Genomic DNA, 23863 nt, shown 5'->3' with positions numbered 1-23863 from the left:
AAATAACACCAGGATCCTTTTCTAAGCAGCTGACAGCTGGTAACTGTGCAGGGGCGGGTCTAGCAAAGTGTTGCCAGGGGGCAGGTAGGGCATTAACAGGGAGAGGGGGGCACAAAGAAATACTTTTCTTTCTTATTCTCATTTAAAATGTTTTGCTTTTAATAAATAATTATCTGAATCTTACAACCAAAGTTTTCATCTGATTAAAATTTATAGAAATCCATTATTGTATTCAGTAAATATTAAGCCTAGTATATATCCTAGTAAGTTATAGTATTCTTCCCTTTGGGAAGGTACCACCTGTGCAGTCTGCAATTCTGTTGAAGAAAGATGTTGAATCTATTTAATTACTGGAGAAAAATAACAGATTTCTGTGCATTTGTTTTATACGTGCATTAAATTAAAAACGTTTTTGTCAGTTAAGCATCTTGAGGCAGAGGGTTCCCTATTTTTCTTTTCTTTTTTTGCTGGGAGTTGGCAACCCTATTAGTGAGGAATATGTAATCATAAATTAGGTTGTTTTATATTTTTAAGTACTGTCTAGAATAGCAGAATAGTGAGGACGGTGTAGGTTTAAGTTTATTACAAAGGCTTTATGGCTTTTCCTATAATACCACGGTGGGCCGGTCACTAGTCAAAATGCCCGGGCTGATTTTTTTGTCCCAGTCCAGCCCTGCAGTAACACTACCTGTCATGTGTTCCTGAATGTGCATCAATACAAAGAACATTACAAATCATGTTACTGATTCTGTGAATAAAGGCACAAACACACAGAACTGGATATTATGGATTTTAATCATAATTCCATTTATTTTCATAAACCTCTCCAAGTTACAAACTCTGCTTCAAAGGTGCGTTTTTTATTTTATTTTTGAATGCTCAAAGAAAAAGAAGAATTTTATAAATTAAATTTTAGGTCAAACAGTCTGAACGAAACATTTCATCATTCATTCTTCCTGAGGTTCATCGTGGTATTGAGACAAGGCTCAGAAATGTGCAGCGTAAAGTCTTTTCGTGTACTGCCACCAGGGGGCAGTGTCATAAATAAGGGTCGTGTTCCTACTGGCCATTAAGAAGAATGCAGGTTTGAGGGTGAACAGCAGGCTTCAGGTGAACAGCAGGCGGGCAGTCTGGGAGGTGAAGATGTTCTCGGAGAAGAAGAGCGAGCTTCACTGACGCTTCCTCCGAGCTCTGCGGTTCTTAAACCACACCTGGAAACGAAGGAGACACAGAGTTAGTCTCGTGATTCTAATATGCGTGCGCATTTCGGTCTGAGAGGACAGTGCAGCTTACGAAAATATAACAGTTCAGTACCAAAACTGTAATCTTGAACTACAAACTGCAATCTTAGTGAAGTACTAATCCTTCACAGGTCTTCATCTATTAGAAATACCGGGTAAAGGTCTGAAGTACTCAAACACTACAGTATGTTGGAAGGCATGAAGGTACCTAATGTTTCAAAAGGCCCAATACTGAAAACTAGTAACCAGTGTAGTATCAGTACTGGGAACGTTAAAGGGATTCAAAGGTACTGGATCACCGTAGCACCGTCCATCTTCACTGATAATAAACATTTAAAAGTCTTCGAACTTTTCCAGGCAACTATTTTTTCTCCTCTTATTTAATGAGTCAGTTCTACAAAACATGAAACTTCGGCTACAGCACGAGTCAAATTTAGTCAAAACAATTAAGTCAAATTTCAGGAACATTTCAGTTTCCCCATCAGTGAGTCTGCTGTCATTACATGCACCATTTACAGCGCCTGCGCATGAGACATTTTTATTGTTTTTTCCGTTTCAAAATGCAGAATCTTAAAATTGTTAAATAATAACATAAACTCTGGTTTAATGATGTTTTTCTAAAAAGTGAATTCGTATGTTGTTCATTCCCTGGCTGCTCTGTGCGCAAAGATTAAAAAAAGGCCTTTGTGTTTAATGTATGCATGTAATAAAATACCCTTATTATTTTTAATTACTTGAGTCAAAGTAAAATGGAACTTGGGAGCCTTTTGTGTAACTTGGAGGGATTTTACGCACGGACGGTCACTTGTTCGTTCCTCACGGCCTCCTGACAGCCTCACACCCCAAATCATCATGTCGGACTCACCCTGACGGTCTCCTCGCTCAGCCCGGTGCGCCTCGCCAGCTCGGCACGAGTCTCCACTGAGGGGTACTCCGTGATCTCGAACAGCGCCTCGAGCTGCTTGATCTGACTGTCAGTGAACACCGTCCTCACCCGGAACTTGTGAAGCGACTGCGGGGGCACCGCCGAGGGCTGCGGGTATCCGCTGTAAGCCGCCAGAGGCTGCATATCTGGGGAGGAAAGGACCAGAAATACTTTTAGCGAAGAAAGAATCAGACAAAACAGAAGCATGAATATCACAGCAAACACATCCTGACTGTGACTAAATCCGAAAAATAATAAAAGTTTCCCATTTTAAAAAAAAAGAGTCTCAAAGTTTTGGTGAAGAAATAAAACTTGAACTGTGAGAGTCTCTGCTTACCGGCACGGTTTTGGCTGAAGTGCGCGTAAACTCCGGGGTTTGAGTAGAAGTGCTGCTGATGGACAGCGGGTCTGTAAAGCGGGAATCGTTCCTCTCCGAAGCTCATCTCTCTGCACTGCTGGCAGCCCATCGCCTGTAACGGGACCTGGACCGGCGAGGGAGCTCTGACATTGCCGATGACCCCCCGGTGATACCCGTTCGGTGGAAAGTCCTGCAGCGGCGGCCTCGGGCCGAGCTGCGGGGAAAGGATGCGCTCGATGCTGAAGTCCGACACTCGGCCTCGGTCCATGGTTTCTCTCTGTGACCCGAGAGCTCCAGCGTCCACCTTTAAACACCTTCTGCTCTTTAACATGTTAATCAGCTCCTGAATTCAGACATGAGAAGAAATCTGGACTTTGATTTGACCCCTGACCCTTTGATGGTTTGAAGTGGACGATGACTGACAGCAGCTTCTGTAATGGGTGTGTTACCTGTAACTTCAAAGAGCTCCTTCATCAGTGATGGCGCAGTTTTAGTTGTTAATGAAGTTTTTGATTAAAAGTTCAACTTTTGTTTCACTCTGAAAAGATGAAAGACTTTGGATCTTAATTAACCCCAGTTTGTAAACGCCTCAGAGACAACAGCCAAGACTGGAGCGAATCAAACCCTCATAGATTAAATGTTAATGAAACCACATTATGTAAAAACCCATAGTGTACGAAAGACACACTTCTTTACATTTGGAAACTGTTTGGAAACATTTGTGTAAGAACAGAATAGTTTGATACATACGAGATTTACTTTTCATCTCACGACGTTTTACATTTAAATCCCTTTAGTTCCGTTTGAAAGACCAAAACTCCTCTTTATTCTTTAGCTTCGAATATGACTTAAAATAATATTCGAGATATGTTTAGTAAGTAAATTTAAAACGGGTCTTTTACCGTAAATTATCCGTATTTTGACAAACATTTTAAAATACAGGAGAGAGGATCATCGTTTATGAAAGCAGGCAGAGCGAATAATACTGAAAAAAAACTTTAAATGGTTTTTTATCCATTTTATTTTTATTAAACACTCTAATAAAATTCGTTTATTTATGTTTATTTTTATTGTATTTATCTTCCGTCACACAAGCAACCAGATAATTATTTATTTTTTTATCTACTTAAATGAACATTCTTGACAATAGATGATATTTAGATAGATATTTTTGTTGTATTTAATAAGGAACGATTTATTTTAAATTATTTATTTCATGAATTTCATATGTTGTATATTTATTTCATTCTTTATTTTTTATGTATTTATTTCTTGCAGTGTGTGCTGGTGACCACCAGATGTCGCCGCAGTCCAGTTTTAGTTACATATACAAATCTGCTAACAGGCAGATGGGCCTCCTGCACTGTTAAAGCTTTTAGGTTTTTTTTTTAAAGAAAAGTTTAATAAGAAATAAAAACGGTCACGTGGTTCCGAGAGCATGAAAGCTCTGGAGTGAAACCAGCGTGTTTGTGCATCGCTGCTTTCATCATGTGGAGATTTCACAAACTGGAGACATCAAAGCATCAAAAGCTCGATGAGCTTTTCTCACTTTTTTTCTGGTTTGATCATCTTAAGTCCAGCATGAAACCCAGCAGGGATCCAACACTGAACACAACCATAAAAATAAGGTTCAGCGCCTCAAACTGCTCTCAGACATTAGTCTGATAAAAGTTTCCATCAGAGGTTTAGAGGAGCTGTCATGTTTGTATATACAGTTCAGAACATTTTACAGTTTTAATCACAGGTAGAAAGCAGCGTTTTATTGGCCTCATCACGTCAATCTCATCTTACATACAGGCTAATAAGACCCCTGCATGAACAGGACAGTGAAGGAAGATCAATCAGTAATCAACAGCAGATCAATGACTTTCCTCTCTTTGAAGTCTCCTCCTCAAATCTGAGGGATCGTTAAGAAATGAAAAGGAGAAACTGACAGTTAAAGAGCAACTTCTCAAAGATCAAAGGGAACATTTAAACCTGTGCAGAGTTTCTACAGAGATTTGATAAGATAGAGACAAAAACCAACTCAGAAAAGCCTGGATTAGAGTCTAGAAGCTGAGCTTTTTAAAACTGTGTTTTAAATCACATTTAAAGGGTTACTGTAACATCCAGAACAGTAATCACAGCCCAAAACACAAAAAAGAGGAGTTTGATCAAATAAAATATGATCAAATAAAGTAGCTCATTAAAGGAAAAATACAAAAAGTGCTCACCGTCTGTGTAAAGTCTGAATATTATAGAGGACGACAAAATGCTATAAAATAATAAGGGCTCTGGTATTTCAACTGGAGGAAGGTTAGAAATATAGCTTTAATATGCAGCTTGTGTTTATATCAGGGGAGCAGATTTAATTGGTCCGTTCACAGAAAGCTGGATTTGTTGGCTCCTCTGTGTTTTCTTCATTAAGTGAGCAGATAAAGTTCTGCAGATGACCCTCGCGTGGCTTTGGACGTGAAACTCAAGCTGTGAAGACACAAGCCTGAGCAGCAACGTGCAGTTCCTCTAATGTCCACTGGAGGCAGGCAGAGGGATAACACGAGCCTAACGAAGTCAGGGCTCCAGTTGTGCTGGACGACGTGCTACCTTTACTGTGACATTTGCATCGTGTTTGTTCATCTCTGATGGTAAAAGCTGGAGAAAGGAACGAGCTTGGTCTGAAGCATCAGGAGAACGGCAGAGGTCACACAGGGTTTAGGCAGCATCCGCCCCAACAACTGGCGTTTCTCGTGATTCAGCGCGTGCAGATGAATGATAGTGGGTGCGCAGGCCCCGCGGTCGTGGACCTGATCTTATTTTGTCGTGCGGGTTTTAATTTGCCTTGCAGCTTCCTTTCCCCTCTGTGCCTGCTGACTGCTTTACGTCTGCCTCGTCGCTCTCAGCGTGAATCAGCAAATCGTGGTGATGCCCAGACTGCTCTCCGAGCTGGGCTCCAGACACCCAGCCCCTCCCTCCCCGCTTCGCTGTCTGGTTCTGGCTGCTGGTCAGTGAGCGCGGCGGGGGTTCACTCGCAGGGCTTTTTGGGCACGTTTCATTCCTCATCTGTCGTCTCCTCCCTGCGCCTGCAGTGCTGCTGCCCAGTGCTCCTCTGGGCTGGATCTGTTCATGTTTTGGGGATGTGTGTCAGCACTCTGCAGCTCTGCACAGGTTCACTGGCTGCGTCTTTTTATCAGCTGCTTTCAGGGTTCCTTCAGTCTGTGTTTGGGCTGCTTTTTAACTGCGTTGTTGCCTCAGCAGCACAGTTTTACGACGCCTCACTGGTCAGCAGTAAAAGGCAAACAGCAACGAGACAGCAAAGCTCATTGCAAAGTTCCTCTTGGCATCTTCTCCACGAGTCACAGACAGAGAGCGGAGCTCGGTCGGGCTGCAGGCCCGGGTACTGGCAGGGGGGCATAGTACCATCTTTGAACCCACGGTGACCTGCTGCTGCACTTTAATGAAATAAAAATAATTCCCAGATAAAGAATAAGACGCAGTGGCGATTCATACCGCACCAAAGAATGACGTGAAAGATTTCTATAACTTCATTTCTTATAGTTTAAGCCCAAAGGGACATCTTTGAATAGTTCCACCATTCTGACTCCGCATAAGATCACAGTGGGCTGTGTGTGCAGCTTCAGTTTTATTCATGTAGCACCAAATCCCAACAACGTCCGTGTGCTTTATGTTGTTAGACGCTACAGTGTTAAAGAGTCCAGCAATCAGACGATGCCCTCTACCGCAGCGCTGGGTGACAGCGGGAAGGAAAAACTCCCGTTTAACAGGAAGAACTATCCAGGAGAAGCAAGGGGCAGCCATCTGCGATCAGCCCGGGGAAAGAAGAATACAACGTCCTGACATGTACATGTTACATTTTATTAAACAAATAAGACCTGGAGTTTCAGGGGGAGGAGCTGTGTTAATAAAGGTTAAATAAAAATAATCAGCAGTGGAGTATGAACAGCTGGTCAGAGGAAACAGGTGAAGGCGGAGAGGAAATGCCCAGGAAAGTTTCAGAAAATGTGTCCACGAGCTGTTCACCTTCTTTAAAGATGCTGTGATGAGGCATAAAAGGATGAGAGCCTCGGCCTGGAACCCGGCTACGACCCGAATCATCTGAGGACAGGAGACAGAACGAGGGGGGGTAAGAGTGACGCTGGTTATTTATCGATGAGGACAGCAGAGGATTGCTCCCCTCTGTCTGTCTGCTCGGATCAGCTGATCGTAGCGAGGGCGTTTGGGATCGTTATCAGAAACTGTTCAGAGCTCAGTCTGTTGTTCTGCTGCTGTCTGAGTCTCTGCTCCGTGGATGACTCATCATAGAGAGTTTGGAAATACTGAGTCTGTGTGTCTGACGTTTACATGTAAGCGCCTTTTTTCATTTTTAGAAGAAACTCTGGAAGGAAATCACAGTAAAAGACTTCTGTGCTGCTTTAGCGTGTTCACACAGTTACCTGGACCCCGTCTTTAACGTCCTATTATTTGTAACTGCAGTGATGACATTTTTATCAACGTAGAAAACATTTCTAATTAATGAATTATAAATGTGCCCCCCCTGGTGGCTCATGGAGGTACTGCAAGTAGCACAACCGGTCTGTCATGAGAACTTAGAGCAAATCAAAAACAAGGAAACATTTTTTACATTTTCAAATAAAACCTTTTATCGTAAATGTATGACGTTTACCTCCAACGAAACTGCAGCAAATTTCTGAAAAATGAGTTAAAATGGAATTTGGATTAAATTGTCCTTAAATAAGAGAACAACAAACTGTCCCATCCAAGAGGGTGGAGCTGAAGTTTAAAGTACCTGTTAAACTGTTAAACTAGCTGGCTCGACGTGTTCATGTGGTGTTAGCTTACTGTGTTACTTTCTGCTTGGCACTTTAAAATCAAGCCTGAGTTTAGTTGTTTTAAACTGTGATTTGACTCTTTGGAACAAAACGAAACTGTGCAGCTCAAAAGTTTTATTCTTCCTCCTGTTTGCATTTGATTTCATGGATGTTGCACCAACAGAGGGTCTCTCTCTGTTATTTTTCAGCGTACTTACATCATGACGACTCTGAGTGATTGTTCACAAACGCTGCAGTTCACCGTTGTGACCAGCAGGCGGCGGCGCAGACAGACGGCTGGTAAAAACCATTATGTAACGTCTGTGTTTTCCTCTTTTATGTTTTCACCGACTTATCTGTCATTCAGCATCCATCTCTCTCTCCCTCTCAGCACACCAGTCTTTCTTAACGTGGCTCGCCCTTTCTCTCTGCTGCCACCTTACACCTGTTTCCGCCTTAAATGTAACGTATATGATTTAAAATAACCCTCGAGAGACTTCTGGCTCTCTTCTCTTTGTCTCACAGACACACACTCGCTAGACAGTCATTAGACAACTGTCCGACCTTCACAGCACAGTGCTGCATACCCCACAGGACACACACACACACACACACACACACACACACACACACACACACACACACACACACACACACACACACACACACACACACACACACCTGAGGCGGTACAGAAGTCTTTCTCTGAATAATGTGATCTCTCTTCAGGCGCGCTTGATTTAACTCAGCTCTGCAGGATTTTTTTTCTTCTGCAGAGACCTCAGAGAGATCCGCCCGTCTTTACTCCGTCTAATGAATGAAATGTGCCCCCAGCTTTCCACGGAGCTGAGCGCTGAACTCTGCTTCTAGCAAGGATGAAGAAGAAAGAAACACAGGGGCTGGATGGGACAGTGCTGGTTGTGAATAAGTCTTTTCAGTCTGACATGACTGTAAAGTAATCGTCAGATTTCAAAGCTCTGACACTTCCTGAACTTTCAAAGACGTTGACCTCTAACGGCACCGTGGAGCCTGGATCAGGTCTGACTGCCCTCAGGGCCAAACTGGAAGAGGGCCTAGACTCTGATGTTGGTCCATCCATCCATCCATCCATCCAGGTTCAGGTTCCAGGGCCAGCAGTCTAAGTAAAGACCTCCAGACCTCCCTCTCCCAACCAGCTGCTTCAGCTGTTCCAAGCCATCTAAAAGGGCTGCACATCCTGGTTCTGGTCAATGTTTAGCGTGTGCCCTCTGAGTTGAACGTCCCTGAGGTGAACCATGAAGCATTGGAAGGTGGAGGAGTGGGTTTACTCTCAAGTCCTCCTGAATGAGGGAGCTATCTGTAACAGGAAGTCCTTTAGTGGAAGCTGATTTCTGCCACATTCTTTTAGTCACTCAAAGTGATGATCAAAGGTGAGCAGTGAAATGCGGGTTGACTGCCCTCTCACTAATGCAGTCTGTCAGTCTCCCTCCTTCCCTCCCTCTTGAATAAGACGCTGAGATACTTAAACTCTTCCACATTCTTAATCTGGAGTTAGGACTCCATCGTTTTCCTACTGAGAACAAAGGTCTTAGACCTGGACATGCTACTTCTCACCTCTGCAGCATCAGGTCATCAATCAACCACGTGTGGCTGCTGCTCTCTATGGAGATGATTCCTCATGGTAAAACAAATAAAGGCACGCTGGTGTCTGCACAGATCCTCAGGCTAAAGGTCTGATAACACAGATTAACATCACTGGGACCCAAGCAGACCAGTGGACTCACGGACATGGGAAGAATAATTCCTGTTTTACACCCATCAGAAATTGAGAGCGTGAATGTAGCCTAGATTTCAGCTAACGTGCAGAAACAGTTTTACTCTGGATCTGTGGTCCCAGGGTTGTTTGTGTTACTCGTCTCTCAGTGATTCCTGAGATCAGGGACAAAACAGGTTTTAATTTTCTAAAATATATTTTGTGATTTTTCAAAAACATATTTATATATAATTGTTACACAAAGTTGTGGCTGTCTCACCATGTTTTGGTCTCCCAGGTGTAACATTTTTTAATCATTTGTGTTTTTGCTGGAGAAGTGCAAGGTTTTTTCAAAGAAATGCAAAAATATATATTTTAAATTAGGTTGTTTCAGCTATTTTGACTATTAGCAGCTTCTCTATTCTGTTTATGCACATGTGTTTTCAAAGTAATTACCACATTTAAAAGTAAGATTGTTTTGGCTTTTTATTATTAGAGTTACAGTCATACATATTTTCAGAAGCTTGTATTTAATCTCTATAAGAAACAATCATATTAAGCAGAATGCAAATTACACATTTATTGAGGAAATTGCTTATTTTTATTGGAAGATCATGAGGGAGGAAAATATATGTCTCGGTTCTCCAAAAGAGAAAAATAAACCAAAACTCCATATTATGGAGTTGACAAGGTGCTGACGGTGGTGACACACGAGTAGAAAATGGTAAATGGCCTCTATTTATATAGCCTTTATAGGACCCCAAAGCGCTTTACACATCCAGTCACACACACATCCACACACACATCCACACACTGGTAAAAGCTACATTGTAGCCACAGCCACCCTGGGCTGCACTGACAGAGGCGACAAGATATAAAACAAGATATTATTTCTTTCAAAATGACCATTAAACCTTAGCAACCTTTGTAATATCACAAGACGCATCATAACAATTCTGTTTTTGCACATGGCAAGTTCTACATCTTAATAGTTCGCCAGCAAGCAGCCGCCTGCTCCTGATTCCTAAAGTTCTCTGTGGTTGTGTTTAGACGCTGCTGGACTTTCTCTCCTTTTGTCTCTGCTTGTTTCCAAAACCTTCTCTTCTGACTTTTTTCTCTTCCTTTCAGATCACTGATGTTCTTTATTTTTCCCTCTTTCACTCTATTTCTCCATCTTTCCCTTTATGAGAAACTCTTTCTTCAACTCAGGCTGGCTGTTAATGTTTTCTCTCCTTCTTTTTTGATCATCCCAGTTCCTTCTCTTTCGTTCCTCTGACAGCTTCCCCTTTGCTATTCTAGCCTGAAATGTACCATTTTGTAATTACTATAATTTTTCTGAACCTTATGCTTTTTCACAGATTATCATGTTCCACCTGAACATGATACACCAGCTCTGCTATCACTTCCAACATAAATGGAGACAGAAAACTAAACAGCAGTGACGTTTGTCAGGTTACTGAAGTTGGGCTAGCTGGTATAAAATGATGTGCTACGTGATCGCTAGCGACACAGCTATGTTAGCATATGGAAGAAATATAGTATCATCAGAATTCAAGTATTTTTAGACATTGAATTTATGACACTGAATTTTTATTTCTTCCATATTAGCATAACATAAACACAGTGAAGCTGGAGGATGAACGCTAACTTTTTTCCACTTGATAAAAGTTAACGTGAGGGTTCCCAATGGTTAGGCTGACAATGATCACTGGCAGTTTTTAGGGGCTTGTTCAGATTAAATAGAACAAGATAAAAAGCATTAAAACATTTTAACAGCACAACAGGCTTAATAAATACAGAGTAGTTTGGCCCGGAAGCAGGATTCATACATCATCACAGCAGTCGGGGCACAGCTAGCTCAGCAGATGCCACATGATCGGAAGGTTGGGTGTTTAAATCCAACGAACAGAGGCTATCCTGGATTGGTAGTTGCCCACTGCATCACTGAGTGAATGGGTCAAATGCAGAGGACTAAGCATGTTCCTACAGGATTAATAATGTAAACATAAACAATGAGATTCAAGATAAGGCAAATGTGATAATATTTGACACATCTGTGAAGCAGAAATATCAGTAAAATACACAAGAAGTAATATGACTGAAATATTAGTAAAAATAACTTAATATAAGTGGTGAATAGCACACATTTGTGACATTTGTCAACACCGTCAGACAAAAATCCTGATGGTGTTGACACAATACCCAACTTTCTCTCATAACACGTGTTTTTCTGACAGAAGCCATCTTGTTTTTCATCAGCTGCTTATCAGAATCAGAATCAGAATACTTTATTGATCCCTGGGGGAAATTATTTTTTGTTACAGTGCTCCATTTTAAACCAACATTAAGACAAGACAGACAATACGCTAACTAAGAATAGTACAATATATACATATATATACATACATACATACATAAGTCACTCATAAATAAATAGTTGGAAAAGAAACATGTGTAGTTGTAGCAGCAAACAGTGTGTTAAGTGGATGCGTTGTACAGGGAGATGGCCACAGGCAGGAATGATTTCCTGTGTCGTTCAGTGGTGCTTTTCGGTAATCTCAGTCTCTCACTGAACGTGCTCCTGTGACTGACCAGCATGTCATGGAGTGGGTGGGAGGTGTTATCCAACATTGTCTTTATCTTGGACAGCATCCGCCTCTCCGACACCACCTTGAGGGAGTCCAGCTCCATCCCCACAACATTGCTGGCCTTACGGATCAGTTTATTAAGTCTATGGCCTCAACAATCTACCTAAATGAGGCTGTTTTTACAAGAAAAAATAATTAAATCTTGGATTACGACGCACTATGGCTGTGACACAGAGTTTTATCAGAAAGGTGTGCAATAAATGAAATAAAAACAAACAAATTATCACAGCAGTGACCTCATGGCATGTGTCTCAAACAGGAAGTGGTGAAGGGGTCCTCAGAGTGTAAGCTGCCCACAATAATTCCTGATTTTTTTGTACTTTTAAAAAAATCTGATGGTGTTGACAAAAACTCTGGACACGATTTTAATCACTTAAAAAATATGTAAAAATAAATTTTCAATTGCATATTTTGATATTATATAAGGTATTGACTTAAATACTTAGTGAAGAGAGCCATGATGTTTAATTTTATATTACTTTTGATTTTCTTTTTCTGTATTTTAATATTATCACAACTGCTTCTGGACAGTGGATTTTTAAGGTACTGGTAATGTATTGTACCATTTAAAATAAATAAATATGTATAAAAAATGCAAAATCATACTTTTGTTGTATAAACATTGCCTTGGTTTGTCTTTTACGCAGTTGGGTAACACTTGTATGCATATTTTTAACCACAAAATTGGGTTTTGTCCCTTATCTCAAGAATCACTGCTCTAACTTAACAGTGATGTGCTTCCACACAGTCCTCCAAAAGAACAACAGCATGTCGAACAGCAGGCGAGGACACCGATCAGCTGGTGAAATAAAGAAAAGGATAAAGACAGGATTACACACACACACACACACATGCTCGTTTTGATATCTTAGAGAGGACATCTCATTGATGCTGAAGGATAGGCCTAAACCTAACCATAACCTAACTCTAACCCTGACACTAAAACCAAAACTCGTGAGGACGGGCAAGTGACTTTTGGTCCCCACAAGTATAGCAACATTCCCATTTTTGGTCACAGAGGGGCGTTTTCCTGTCTTTTTGCAGCCACAGGTATCGCCCCCTGGTGGGCGTTAAAAAGGCTGTATGGCCATTTTTACTGTGTGTGGTTGTTCAAATATGTTTGTCACTGCTCCGAGGGGCACAGACTGACTGTGTCAGCCTTCCAGGGACAAGTGTTAGTCAGTATTTGAAAATGACAGAAACAAATGTTCATTTCTCAAAGATCAGACGGTGTGTAAAAATGCAGACCTGAAAACTGTCCCACCATGAAGCAGTTTTGATGTTTGAATCATTTAGTTTGCACAAATGAGACAAACAGACAATCATGAAGTGACTCCAAGCTGTTGCATCAGTTTCTTTATTCTCAGGTCTGTGCAGCCGTCTCGGCTCTTCAGGTGCGATTAAAATGCAAATTCAGCTCCAGTGCACGATGCGTCGTGGTCGCCTGGTGAAAATGTGAGAAAATGTCAGCGATTAACAACAAGGACAACAAAAACAAGACATTTGACCCTTTTTTGTCATTTTTCTCCTCTTAGCGTGTCAGATAAAATGCAGCTAAAAAGGTCGCAGCCGATGTAGCTGTAAAGGTCAGGAGACGCGCACACACAGAGCACAAGTGTACAGTGAACAACACAAAGAACGGCTGAGTGGAGTTCAGCGTGTGTTCACGGGTGGAGTTGGGTCCAGACTGGGTAGTCTGCCTTCTCATTGGTCGGTTTTGGGGGCACATATGGAGTCCTGATTGGCTCATTTGCATCATAACAGGAGCTGTTACTGGCTGACGGCCTGACAGGCGGCCGTGCCATTGGTCAGTTTAGAGAACAAAAGGCTGTTTGGGCATCGAGGCGGAAAGGTGAGGAGGTCGGAGAGTGTGCTGAAGCCCACATGTTCCCTCTGTTCTCGAATGAATCGCACACAAATCATCTCCAGGAAATGTGAGCCTGAAGGCTTTTATACCAAATATACAAGCTGCAATTTTACTCACACATCCATCAGTAACACTGGTATGTTCTTGGATTTCAAGCTAAGCACCATGAAAATCCATACGTTAACATTACCACTCATTGTCTTCCACTTATCTGATTCATGGTCACGGGGGCCTGGAGCTTATCCCAGCTGTCACAGGGCGAGAGGCGGGGCCACCCAGAGAGCCAGACAACCAGCCAATTTAGAAACGCCATGCACGTTTTTGGACTGTGCGAGGAAGCCGGAGTACCTGGAGAGAGCCCGCACTGAGAACGTGCAAACTCCACGCCACGGCTCCAGACGAACACAGAACGTGCTAACCACTGCACCACTGTGCTGTCCTGTTAATATGACACGTGTTAAATATAAAAGACTTGAGAGAAGCACGCAAAAACTGTTTCTAAGAGAAAACGAAACCTCGGCGTTATCATCATACCTGGTGGTTTTAGTTTGTGTTGTGTTCGTCGTCTTAGGTTCAGGCAGGTTTGATTCCCACTGGGCTGTTTTGGGTAATGTAACTGTATTCTGTTGAAGCTGAAATAGCTGAACTCTCATGGAATATCCCTTTGATCCAGGAGCTGACGTCCAGCCTGGCCTGAACCCAACATGACATACAGATAACTAGCTAATGTTAGCGCAACATGCACAACATGAATTCATGTAACTGTCATACTCAGCCGACTTATTTCAGTAGAATAGAAACATTAGATTAGAAGACGTCTTTTAAGCAGCAATACAAAATAACTTCCAACATGTGTAAAAAATGATATACCAGTCGGGGTGGACAACTATACTGAAAATGCTGCCACCGTGTGGTGAAAACTTGAATTTATTTATTTTTAACAGTAAGTACCATTAAAGGGAACCTCTGTCTGTCCATGCAGCTGTCAGATAGGGGGGGGGTTATGGGAGTGTGACGCATCAAAGGCAAGACAGACCCGAAGATTAGAATGAACTGCAAACAGATCGCAGTCACTAGCAGCTCATTCTTCAACCTGTTCACACAAATCCACTCGCCTCATCATCCGAGTGTAAAACACTAGCTGCATGTCAGGAAACAAATGTTAAATCACTTGATTGTGAAATCGATTTATTTCAGTAGTAAACATGTTTCTTGTTGTAGTGACTTTGCAGAGACGCGTCACAAGTTTTATTTTAAAATCACGATCTACAGCCGCCTCCAAACAAGGAGTTTTATTAGGAATATGTAAAAATACTCTAACCACAGGGAGCGATGACGTTATTTACACCACTGCTGAGCCCTCCTGCCTCCAAGTGCAGACTTGGTGCACACGCAGTAGATGTTTGTCCTACGCTCTGTTTTTATGGCCCCTCCTGCACTCTGGGCAGAATTGAAATAACTGACTGATATCTTGAGTGTCTGTACAATGATCTCAAGTTTCCTTTAAACCTGAAAGCTGAATCTTTTGGATTTAGATGAATCTCTTAGGTCATAGAAACCCTGGCACAGAAAGACTGTTCTGTCGCCACACTGCCTGAAGTTTAATCAGTGCTATCTCTGCCTCTGAAGCAGGCCCTGATGCTAACGCTATCATAGATACTCCCATTCTCTGCCCTAGGAGCCTTAGCTCACTGAAGCCAAGAGATGCAGCCCCCATCAAACTTCCATCAGCTAATCCTCCACAGCCGCTCTGTAGCATCTTCTCTCCATCAGAGGGATGCACTCAGCTCAGTAACGGCGTCATCCCTATCCACCGGTTTAAGTTGCTCTTAGACCCAAGTGAGGCTAATCAATCACTGAAAACCACACATGAATATTCATGGACAGGAGCGCACGTCATGATCCTGGGTTTTGTATCCAGCGTTTTCTGTTTTAAGAAGAAGAAGAAAAACCCTTTATTGTCCTGGTACAACGAAATTATGGGTGCTCCACGCCAACCGTGCAGGAGTAAAAACTATATAAATAGTAAAGACATCAGGAATAAATAGTAAACAGAAGAGTTTTATACAAACTAGAGAAATATATACAAAACGATAGAAAGGCACACACTGGAGAGCAAAGTGCTCGAAGGTGCAAAGAAAAGACTCGTCTGAATAGAGTCTGTATGTGAGTGATGAGGGTTACTCAGACCGAGACTCAGATTGGTGAGGTGGGTGGGCAGGGGTGGGGGGAAGGTGTTTGTTTGATTCTGATGAAACTAATGTTTTACTCAAGGGTAACCATGGATACAGTAATTCGGAAGCTTTTATTTTATTAACGCCATATGGCCCGTACCCCATACTTCTCTAAGAAGACAATCTTCCCCATTCCCATACTGCACAATGGTTGGATGTAGTTCCTGTACAACCACAGCAACAGGTTGGTTTGCATTCCTGACAGTAAGTCAGATTAGTGCCCAGCAGCACCTGACTGTGGGCTTTCAGAGCGATCCTTTGTCACAGATGTGTTTGAAACTTTACAGAAAGAAGTTTTAGCTAGCTAGCTGGAGGATAGCTAGCTAGCCGGAGCAGCTCTGCTCAGACCGTTGTGTCCTGACCCGGATCCAATGCAATGCAAGATAAGATTACTCAAACTTCATAGTCCACTTCACTTCAGTACTGGGCAGCAATGCTACAGAGAAACCGCCTGTCCTAATGCGTAACCCTTTAACATGGAGTGTATCATATTTAATACATGAGTTCGTAGACGTCTACATCAGCCCCTGAAAAGCCAAAATAAATTGTACAGTACATTTTAGTGAATAAAAAAAGAAAAACAGCAGAATGTAGCCAATGTAAACAAATGAAAACTCATAATACAAATTAATATTTACCTTTTACCTGATTCTGCTCTCCCCCCGTCCTCCCTCACCCTCTGCTTAGCTGAACTAAATTCATGGTTCTCTTCTAATTTTCTCAAACTCAATAGTAATAAATCCGAGCTCCTCTTGGTCGGCACTAAATCAACATTATCCAGAACCAACAGTTTCTCTGTTACTATCAATAACTCGCCGGTCTCCGTTTCTTCCTCTGTGAAAAGCTTGGGTCTCATCCTCGACAGCACTCGATCTTTCAATTCACACATTAATAACGTCACTCGGTCTGCATATTTTCAGTTGCGCAACATTAATCGTCTCCGTCCTTTTCTCTCCCCACATGCAAATTTGTTTTATGTCTTATGCTTTTATGATTCTGTAAACTGCTGGCTTTTATGTTGCTTTTATTATTCTACTGTGTACAGTGTACTTGAGTGTTCTGAAAGGTGCTTTCAAATAAAATGTATTATTATTATTATTATTATTATTATTGTTTTTTAATTTGTCGTTTTCAAGAAAATATAATTTTCTGGGGATTATTTTATGGTTCAGGCTTCAAAAGGTTAAAATGAGAAACAAAAATAAAAAGGTTTTATCGATTAAAGGAAATACTGGAGAACAGAACCCGAACTTTTCTACAGTCGTTCATGTTTATTGGATGAAAGTTAGTTTCAGCTGCCACTCAGGCCTCGGCTCAGTTTGAAGAAAATATTCAGTCAATCAAGATTTTTGTTTTGTTTTGCACATCAGGTGAGTTTTGTTGAGGTTCAAGCACCTTCAGCATCACTGCTACAGTAACAGTCATGTGATTAAAGGTTATAAACGGACAAAAACAAGCAACACTGACTCTTTGTGTGAAACTGGAAATAAACAACAACTTCAAGTCCAGTCCAGTATTTTGTCTGCCCAACTACCCACCCCAAACTCCTCATAACCACCCATTTCTTTCATTTTCTGTTCCCTTCACACCCTCTGCAGGTAAAGAAACATCATTAAAGAAAAAAGAGGTGGATACGGGCTTTAAAGCAGCGTCTAAGCCTCATAAAGGCACCAAGCAGGATGGACAGTTCAGATATAATTATTGAAAGTACAAAAATATGTTTATGCACTTAACCATAAGAAAAAGCAAGTCCAACATAATAAGAGCAGTGATCAGTCCATGAATTATTATCATGGTGAGCTGAGAGAGCCAGAATCAGCGTGAAGGCGACAGATAGGGCCATGACAAGGTCATCCATTCGGCTCAGTGGCACCAAAAACTGAACTTGGCAAGATTTTTGTGTAAACAGTTGTTTTGGGCCAAAAATGACAAAACAGAGCAGAGGGGGTGATGTGGATTCTTTCCTTGGTCCAAATTCAAATCTGCTTAGTTTTGAGTCTGAAAATCAGCTGATCAGAGTGTGGCTGAGAGCAACCACCCAGCAGGAGACCATTAAATATGAATTTATCAAACAGGGAACTTTAAAAACTCATGGGTGGCTCTGGTGGTTAAAACTTTTGAACAAAAAGAGCTTCCCATGACTGGCAGATGTGACAAACCAAGCAGCTACAACCTAAATTTACCAGCTCCCTGGCTCGTGTCGGCCGTTAAATTCCCTTTTACTCGTAGCCATAAATACAGCTCATTGTCCTGGTGGGATTGTGTTGGCAGCACGCCGTTCGCCGTGGCCGTAAATAGCCCCAGAACCAGCATCTTATGTAATTTCCTACTAAACCTCTCTTTGAAATACGCCGCCTTACGTAACTGTCCTACAACACCGGGCCTCATTTACATAATTGTATAGCGATAAACTCATTGCGCTAATCTATGGCCCAGAGTGTGTCCCCTCATTTACATATATGCAAATGAGCCTCACGTGTCTACAATTCCTCAAAATATGGCAGGACTTTGATTTCTTCTGCCTGTTTTTTTAATGTGTGTATGTGAGCATGTATTCATATGTTTGTGGGGACCAAAATCCTGGTCCCCACAAGTTCAAAAGTATTTTTGAGGCTCAGTTTTGTTCTGCTGTCTGCCCCCACAACAGATAAACTTCAGCTGTCAGATTCAGCTCTGTGTTATAAATCTGTGATTTTGGACGATGATGATCATGGATGGTTAATCATCCAACATGTCGTTCACGTTATGGTCCAGAGATGCTACGTTACAAATGAAAAGTGAATGCAGTGTTGGGCAAGTCTCACGCCACCCCCCTTCTCTTTATATTACAGACAATATGTTTATTGAAATGTATGAAAACATAAACTAAAACAAAGCAAAAGAAAAAAGAAAGAAAAGGAAAACAGTGACGCTGTTATCAGTCAGATGCTTTCCAGATAAATCTGATGGTGTCGTCTGCGTTCGTAATTCCAGCAGTTTCGAAGGATCTCCAACATCACCGATTAAAAAGCCAAACATGGCAGAGCCTCCAGCGTGTTCACAGATGGCTGCAGACTCCGACTGCTGACCTCCTCCTGACCGTGGGTCCATCTCTCCATCAGACCGGTTCCTCTGGTCTTCAGTCCAGTTTCATACCTCTCCCTTCGTTAAGCACGGCTTCCTGACAGCCGTCCTTCACTGAGACCATTTCTGCTGAGACTCCAGAGAACAGCAGACGATCAGCCGAAGGTCCCGATCGTCTCTCTGCTCTCGTCTCAGCTCTTTGCTGGATTGTTTTCCTGTTTCTTTCAGACGCTGTTCATCTGTTGCAGACAGTTTTTTAGACGTTACACTTCTTTTGCCCAGCTTCCTCAGAATTTCTAACAGCTCTTTTGTTTGCGCAGAAATATTCTTTCATGCTGTCAAACTGTGTTTTCTTTGAGATTTTTTATAGATTCAACTAAAGAAATTGTTCAAAAATGTGTTGTGTGACAGGCTGCTGGTAACAAGGTGTCTAAAGATACTTTTTAGACCTGGTTCTTTGCTCAGTCCTCTGCGATGTTTAGACAACGTTGTTCGTTGGGAGCCCTTCATGCTTGAACGATTCATACGTCTGCGTTATCGTTCCTGTGAAAAAGCAGCTGGTGTCCAAAGGAAAACTCTGACAGGTCTCCAGAAGGAAAACTGTTGCTCAGGAGCACTTTAAGACAGCGGTCCCCAACCCCCGGGTCTCAGACCAGTACCGGTCCGTGAGTTTCCACGTGTGTTGTGAATAAATCTTCTTTTTTTCGATACCAGTACTAGTTTTATTTTGTTGTATTTATCTTAAAGGCCGGTCCGTGAAAATATTGTCGGGCATAAACCGGTCCGTGGCGCAAAAAAGGTTGGAGACCGCTGCTTTAAGACATTACCAGACATTTGGCTCCTTGGAAGGTTTGACTCAAGACTTTTGCACGGCTAACTGTATCTCCCTTTGTAATCTCACTGATAACAAAATCAGACAGGAAATAGTTTGTTAGCTTGCCAAACCAGCAGTTAACACGATCCATGATGCTAACTCATCTCTCCAGCCTGATATCAAAGCCTCACATGACATGGTCACCTAACGGTAATCTGTCTTCTTAGACATGAACATCACATCTCATCTCCATCACCCACACCTTCAACCTTCAAATGTGGACTTTTCAGCTCTTTACAAGTAGAAAATGTTCATCTTGTATACACTGACACGAATTATGAACACGTGAGACCAGAGAGATGAAAATTTGCTTTCAGAAACACGAATCAGATGTTTGAAGGTCGTGACTGTTTCACAGAGCGCTGTGACATCAGCCTGCAGAGACTCGAAGAGCACAGTCTGAGGTACGTCACATGCAGGCTCTGTTAGCTGTCAGATGTGTTTCATTTACAATGTAAGGGCCTCCACGGTCACTCATAATGGTTTTCTGGACTTACACCAGGCTCGTTTCAGGCTGGCTCAGATGCACGATGGATATCTGGGTCAGTTTTAGGAAAGAAAACAGCAAAAAAAAGAAGAAAATATACAAGAAGAAAGTTTTAAAATAAGCACGTTTTTGTTCATCTCAACATCTCACATTTCCTTCTATCTGAACACTGGCACCAAAACATTATCTTGCAAATATAAAGACATTTTTTTTGTCAGGTTTTGAAATGTCTGCCTTTTTTTGTCCTCACTGCTGAGGAAACGGCCGTATGTGCAGGCAGCTCATTACGACTGTAGTTACTGTGCAAACTCAGAGAGTGACATGAAGACGTATATCACACGGACAAAAGAAAGGAAAGAAAACATCAGTTCATAAAGGACTGCGAGTTTTTTCCATGGTGATGTTGTCACTGCGCGAGTGCTGAACAAACACCTTCCCCTCTGCACATAAAACGCACAAAGGTGTTGTGTGGGCTGCCTGACGAAGCCTCCGCCTGGGCATGTTTTCACACAGGGGTCAGGACGGCGCCGGGAAACGAGGCGAGGCCGGCAACACGGGCTTCACTTTTCCTTTTGTGGCCTTTGAATGTTTTTAATTTCAACAGTTATGTACAAAAAGACCAAAAGCTATAATTAAACTACACAAAACACTGAAAAATGAATAATTATCTGAAAACAGCCTCAAATCTGGTGAAACTGCTGGTTCAGGTGGACGCTCACGTCTCCATCCCGGAACGTTTCAATCCTGATCATGAAGCAGCTTCATGAGACACAAACACCACAAAACATAAAACCAACACTTCAGAAAGCAGCACGTGTTTGTGCTCGAGTTTTCCTCACAGTCACAAATATTCATGGATTTTAATAACAGCTGATTTGTCTTCAGTAGGGATCTGTTACCACGGCAACCCAGAAAACAGGGCTTTAAAAAACTCTTTGAACCGAAAACACAAATGTTTTCTGAGCTTTCTGCTGGTTAAAACTTACAAAGTTTTTAGGGCTTGACTTTAACTTTATATAATTAATAGCAAGATTAAAATAGTCTGTAGCAGTCAGCTGTGTGAGGAAGTCGAACTGAGCTCTCCAGGGTTCAAAGGTCGACTTTTTCATCCACTAACAGTGCAAAAACTAAACACTGTGTACATGGATGTGTTTTAAAACACACGTGAAGTGTTGTGGCTGAGCTGGAGAGGAGCAGGTGCCCGTAAGCACAAGTGTTGTGTTGTTTTCATCATAAACGTGTTGCTGTGTGTGAATGTGTTTCAGGTTTTGCTTAAAGACTAAATGCGGTTCAGTGTCGGTGCTTTGGCAGCTCAGGTGAGCACAACAATACCTGAATAAGGTTTATAATTAACGCTGCGATTATAAATGCTGCATCATCACATGTGAGGCCTTGGAACGTGTGTCTGCTCATTAAAAATTAAGCTGCGTGTTTACAGTTGTGAGCTAGATGGTTTCTGAGTTTTATTGCTTTATGGTTTGATTACAAATTGAAAGCAGGCCAGGCTGACGTTGCCACGTCCCATTCCGAACTCGGAGCACGTCTATGCGTCCTTGACAGACACCTGTGGACCGAGGCAATCCTCAGACAGACTAAACACGAGTGAAATAAAGAACGAAGAGCACAAAAGCTTCACGAGGACGTGAAAGGTCGTGGTTTTCTGAGTAAGGAGGCGAACGAGGACAGATCAGAGGAAGGTTTGGCACAGAAATAGGACGCAGGAAACCAAAATAGGAAGAGCTATTGCAGCGTGATGCAGGTGACCTGCAGCAGGTGTTTTTGTGTGCGTGCGTGCAGACAGGTCTGTGGAGGGGGCGTGGCTTATAAACTACCTGCAGCAGGTAAGGTTCGGGTTACCTGCAGCGCTCCAGTCTCTGCTCCGCTTTGGAAGAACATAATTCAGTGTTTGCTGATGAGTTTGTTCACTTATCGCTCAGCCGGTCAGAAGCCCAGAGTCGCAGAGCGGAGATCATCCACCCGCAGGTGAGTCGGTCATTACTCGCACCTGCGGCCTCTGCACAGCGTCTCCTCACAGCCTGAGCTGCTGCTTTTTTTTATTCTGCTGTTTGTTGGCTGGTTGGTTTCTGGCTGTGTGTCGCGTGAGAGCAGACTTCAGTAATCACTTCCAGCGAAACTCGTGTTGTTTTCAGGAAACATGCGGTTTTAATGCGAGACTGTGACGTGTAATTCATACCTGCGTAAGAACTGGTTTTGTGCACGCGCGTGTTGTTGGATGCAGGGCTGCTGGGGGTGTATCCGGTGTCCGGTGTGCTCTCCCGACACGAGTTTGCGGAGGTGCGTGCGTGAGTGTTTGGTGTGCAAATGGTCCTGTTGCCTTGGTTACAGTGACATCACGCATGCTGCTGGGGTCACTTCAGCTTCACACGCACTTAATTTAAATGTGCATACATATATTTAAATCTAGTAAATGCTTTGTTATTGGCGGCGTCTGCGGAGTCCGCTTCATGATCCAGCAGCGCCGTCATGTTTGCGTCACTTAACCTAATATTGACTTAAACTAACACCAACCTGTGCAAACCACCTGAGGACAAAACCAACACTGATACGGGATTTTGAAAACAAACTCTACAAATCCTTAAAACTTGTAAAAACATTACATATGAACTATACGTATGTTATATTTAGTGGATGGTAAGAAGTTTGTGAGCGTCGGGCCGCAGCAGCATGTCGAACAGCCGCTCAGTCTGTTTCTGCGCCGTTTTAACCAAAACTGGATCCAAACTGGAGGTTTTGGTGCCGTTAGCTCGGCTCTGTTTCACGCTTCCTGGACTTTAGATCAAAGGAAAGTTTGGCTATTGGAAGTTTTTTGTGCTGCACGCTTTTATGAGTTTGAGCAAACATAAAGGAGGAAGAACATAAAATGGAAACGCTGTGATAGATGGTTACTCTTGTTCTGCCAACCATTCATTAACCAATTACATTGTCATTTAAATGTTGCACTGAAAGTACAAAGAGCATGAATTTGCTTACTTTATTGCAATAATATGATCGAATTCAGTTGCTGCTGCCTTTGGAAGCCACTTTGAACCCCCCGCCCCAGCTCTTTCATGCTATCTCTAAAAGGGGCCATAAACGAGCGTCTGCAGCACTGTGACATACTGCAAAACAATCTTAAAGAACTTACCACTGTTACTCCTGACACGTGATGACTGAAAATATTCAGATTAATGAGTTTAATGTTATCATCTTCTTAATCTAAAAAAGTCAAACTGATTTAAAAACCTCCCAAATCAGAAGATTTACTACATTTTATAGTTTTATATCACTTTGAACTTGTTATCTTTAGCTGACCAAAGCACCCTGGACTCCAGCTTTAAATCCAAACATTAAGCTTTCTATAAATTTCGATAAGTTGTCTTCTCTCTCCCATGTTTTGCACAGTAAAGTATTATCAACAGGTCTTGATCCACTCCAAACATAAGTGTACGTTCAGGCGCACCCTCGGCTCCTCCGGTCTGTGTTGACTGGTTCGCTGCAGGAATGTGTGGCTGTGGTTGAACAGCTTCTCCACCCAGCGACAGCAGAAAAATACTCATACCTACTGTGGGCGTCCGACAGCAGGCTGATCCTCCGCCACGCCTGAGCTAAGAAACAATTAGATGCACGTT

The 23863-nt window shown here is 42.3% G+C and overlaps 2 protein-coding genes and 1 long non-coding RNA gene across 3 annotated transcripts in view; 2 read left to right on the top strand and 1 right to left on the bottom strand.

Moving 5' to 3' along the window:
- Window positions 1–1169: 1169 nt before the first annotated feature.
- Window positions 1170–2792, bottom strand: dharma. Its single transcript, XM_086260443.1, has 3 exons — window positions 2504–2792; window positions 2107–2438; window positions 1170–1211 (listed from the first exon to the last, which is right to left on the bottom strand). Exons 1-3 carry the CDS (start codon window positions 2790–2792, stop codon window positions 1170–1172), a joined length of 663 nt encoding a protein of 220 aa, XP_086116569.1.
- A 1767-nt stretch (window positions 2793–4559) lies between these two features.
- On the top strand, window positions 4560–12309 carry LOC147315230 (uncharacterized). The gene is made up of 2 exons (XR_015124773.1): window positions 4560–7629; window positions 8106–12309. It is a non-coding gene; the product is annotated as an uncharacterized LOC147315230 (long non-coding RNA).
- Window positions 12310–22041: 9732 nt separating this feature from the next.
- The window catches only part of LOC147315229 (uncharacterized), a 35770-nt gene continuing 33948 nt past the window's right edge, over window positions 22042–23863 (top strand). The window contains exon 1 of the mRNA XM_086262488.1: window positions 22042–22217. The gene's annotated coding sequence lies outside the window, so the exon portion shown is untranslated. The remainder of the gene's footprint in view (window positions 22218–23863) is intronic.

The sequence above is a fragment of the Aulonocara sp. 'chitande type north' Nkhata Bay genome, linkage group LG14 (assembly GCF_057382095.1).
Source record: "Aulonocara sp. 'chitande type north' Nkhata Bay isolate Kocher_YH1m ecotype deep benthic linkage group LG14, A_spYH_male_GT1.1, whole genome shotgun sequence".
Taxonomy (NCBI): Eukaryota; Metazoa; Chordata; class Actinopteri; order Cichliformes; family Cichlidae; genus Aulonocara; species Aulonocara sp. 'chitande type north' Nkhata Bay.
Note: the sequence above shows the minus strand (reverse complement) of the source record. Positions and strands in the feature narration are given on the sequence as shown.

Coding starts and splice junctions, on each gene's coding strand:
- dharma (XM_086260443.1), bottom strand. CDS start 2,792: ATGGACCGAGGCCGAGTGTCGGACTTCAGCATCGAGCGCATCCTTTCC. Junction 2,439..2,503: donor CTTCAGCCAAAACCGTGCCG/GTAAGCAGAGAC, acceptor CTCTTTTTTTTT/AAAATGGGAAACTTTTATTA. Junction 1,212..2,106: donor TGAGCGAGGAGACCGTCAGG/GTGAGTCCGACA, acceptor CTTCGTTTCCAG/GTGTGGTTTAAGAACCGCAG.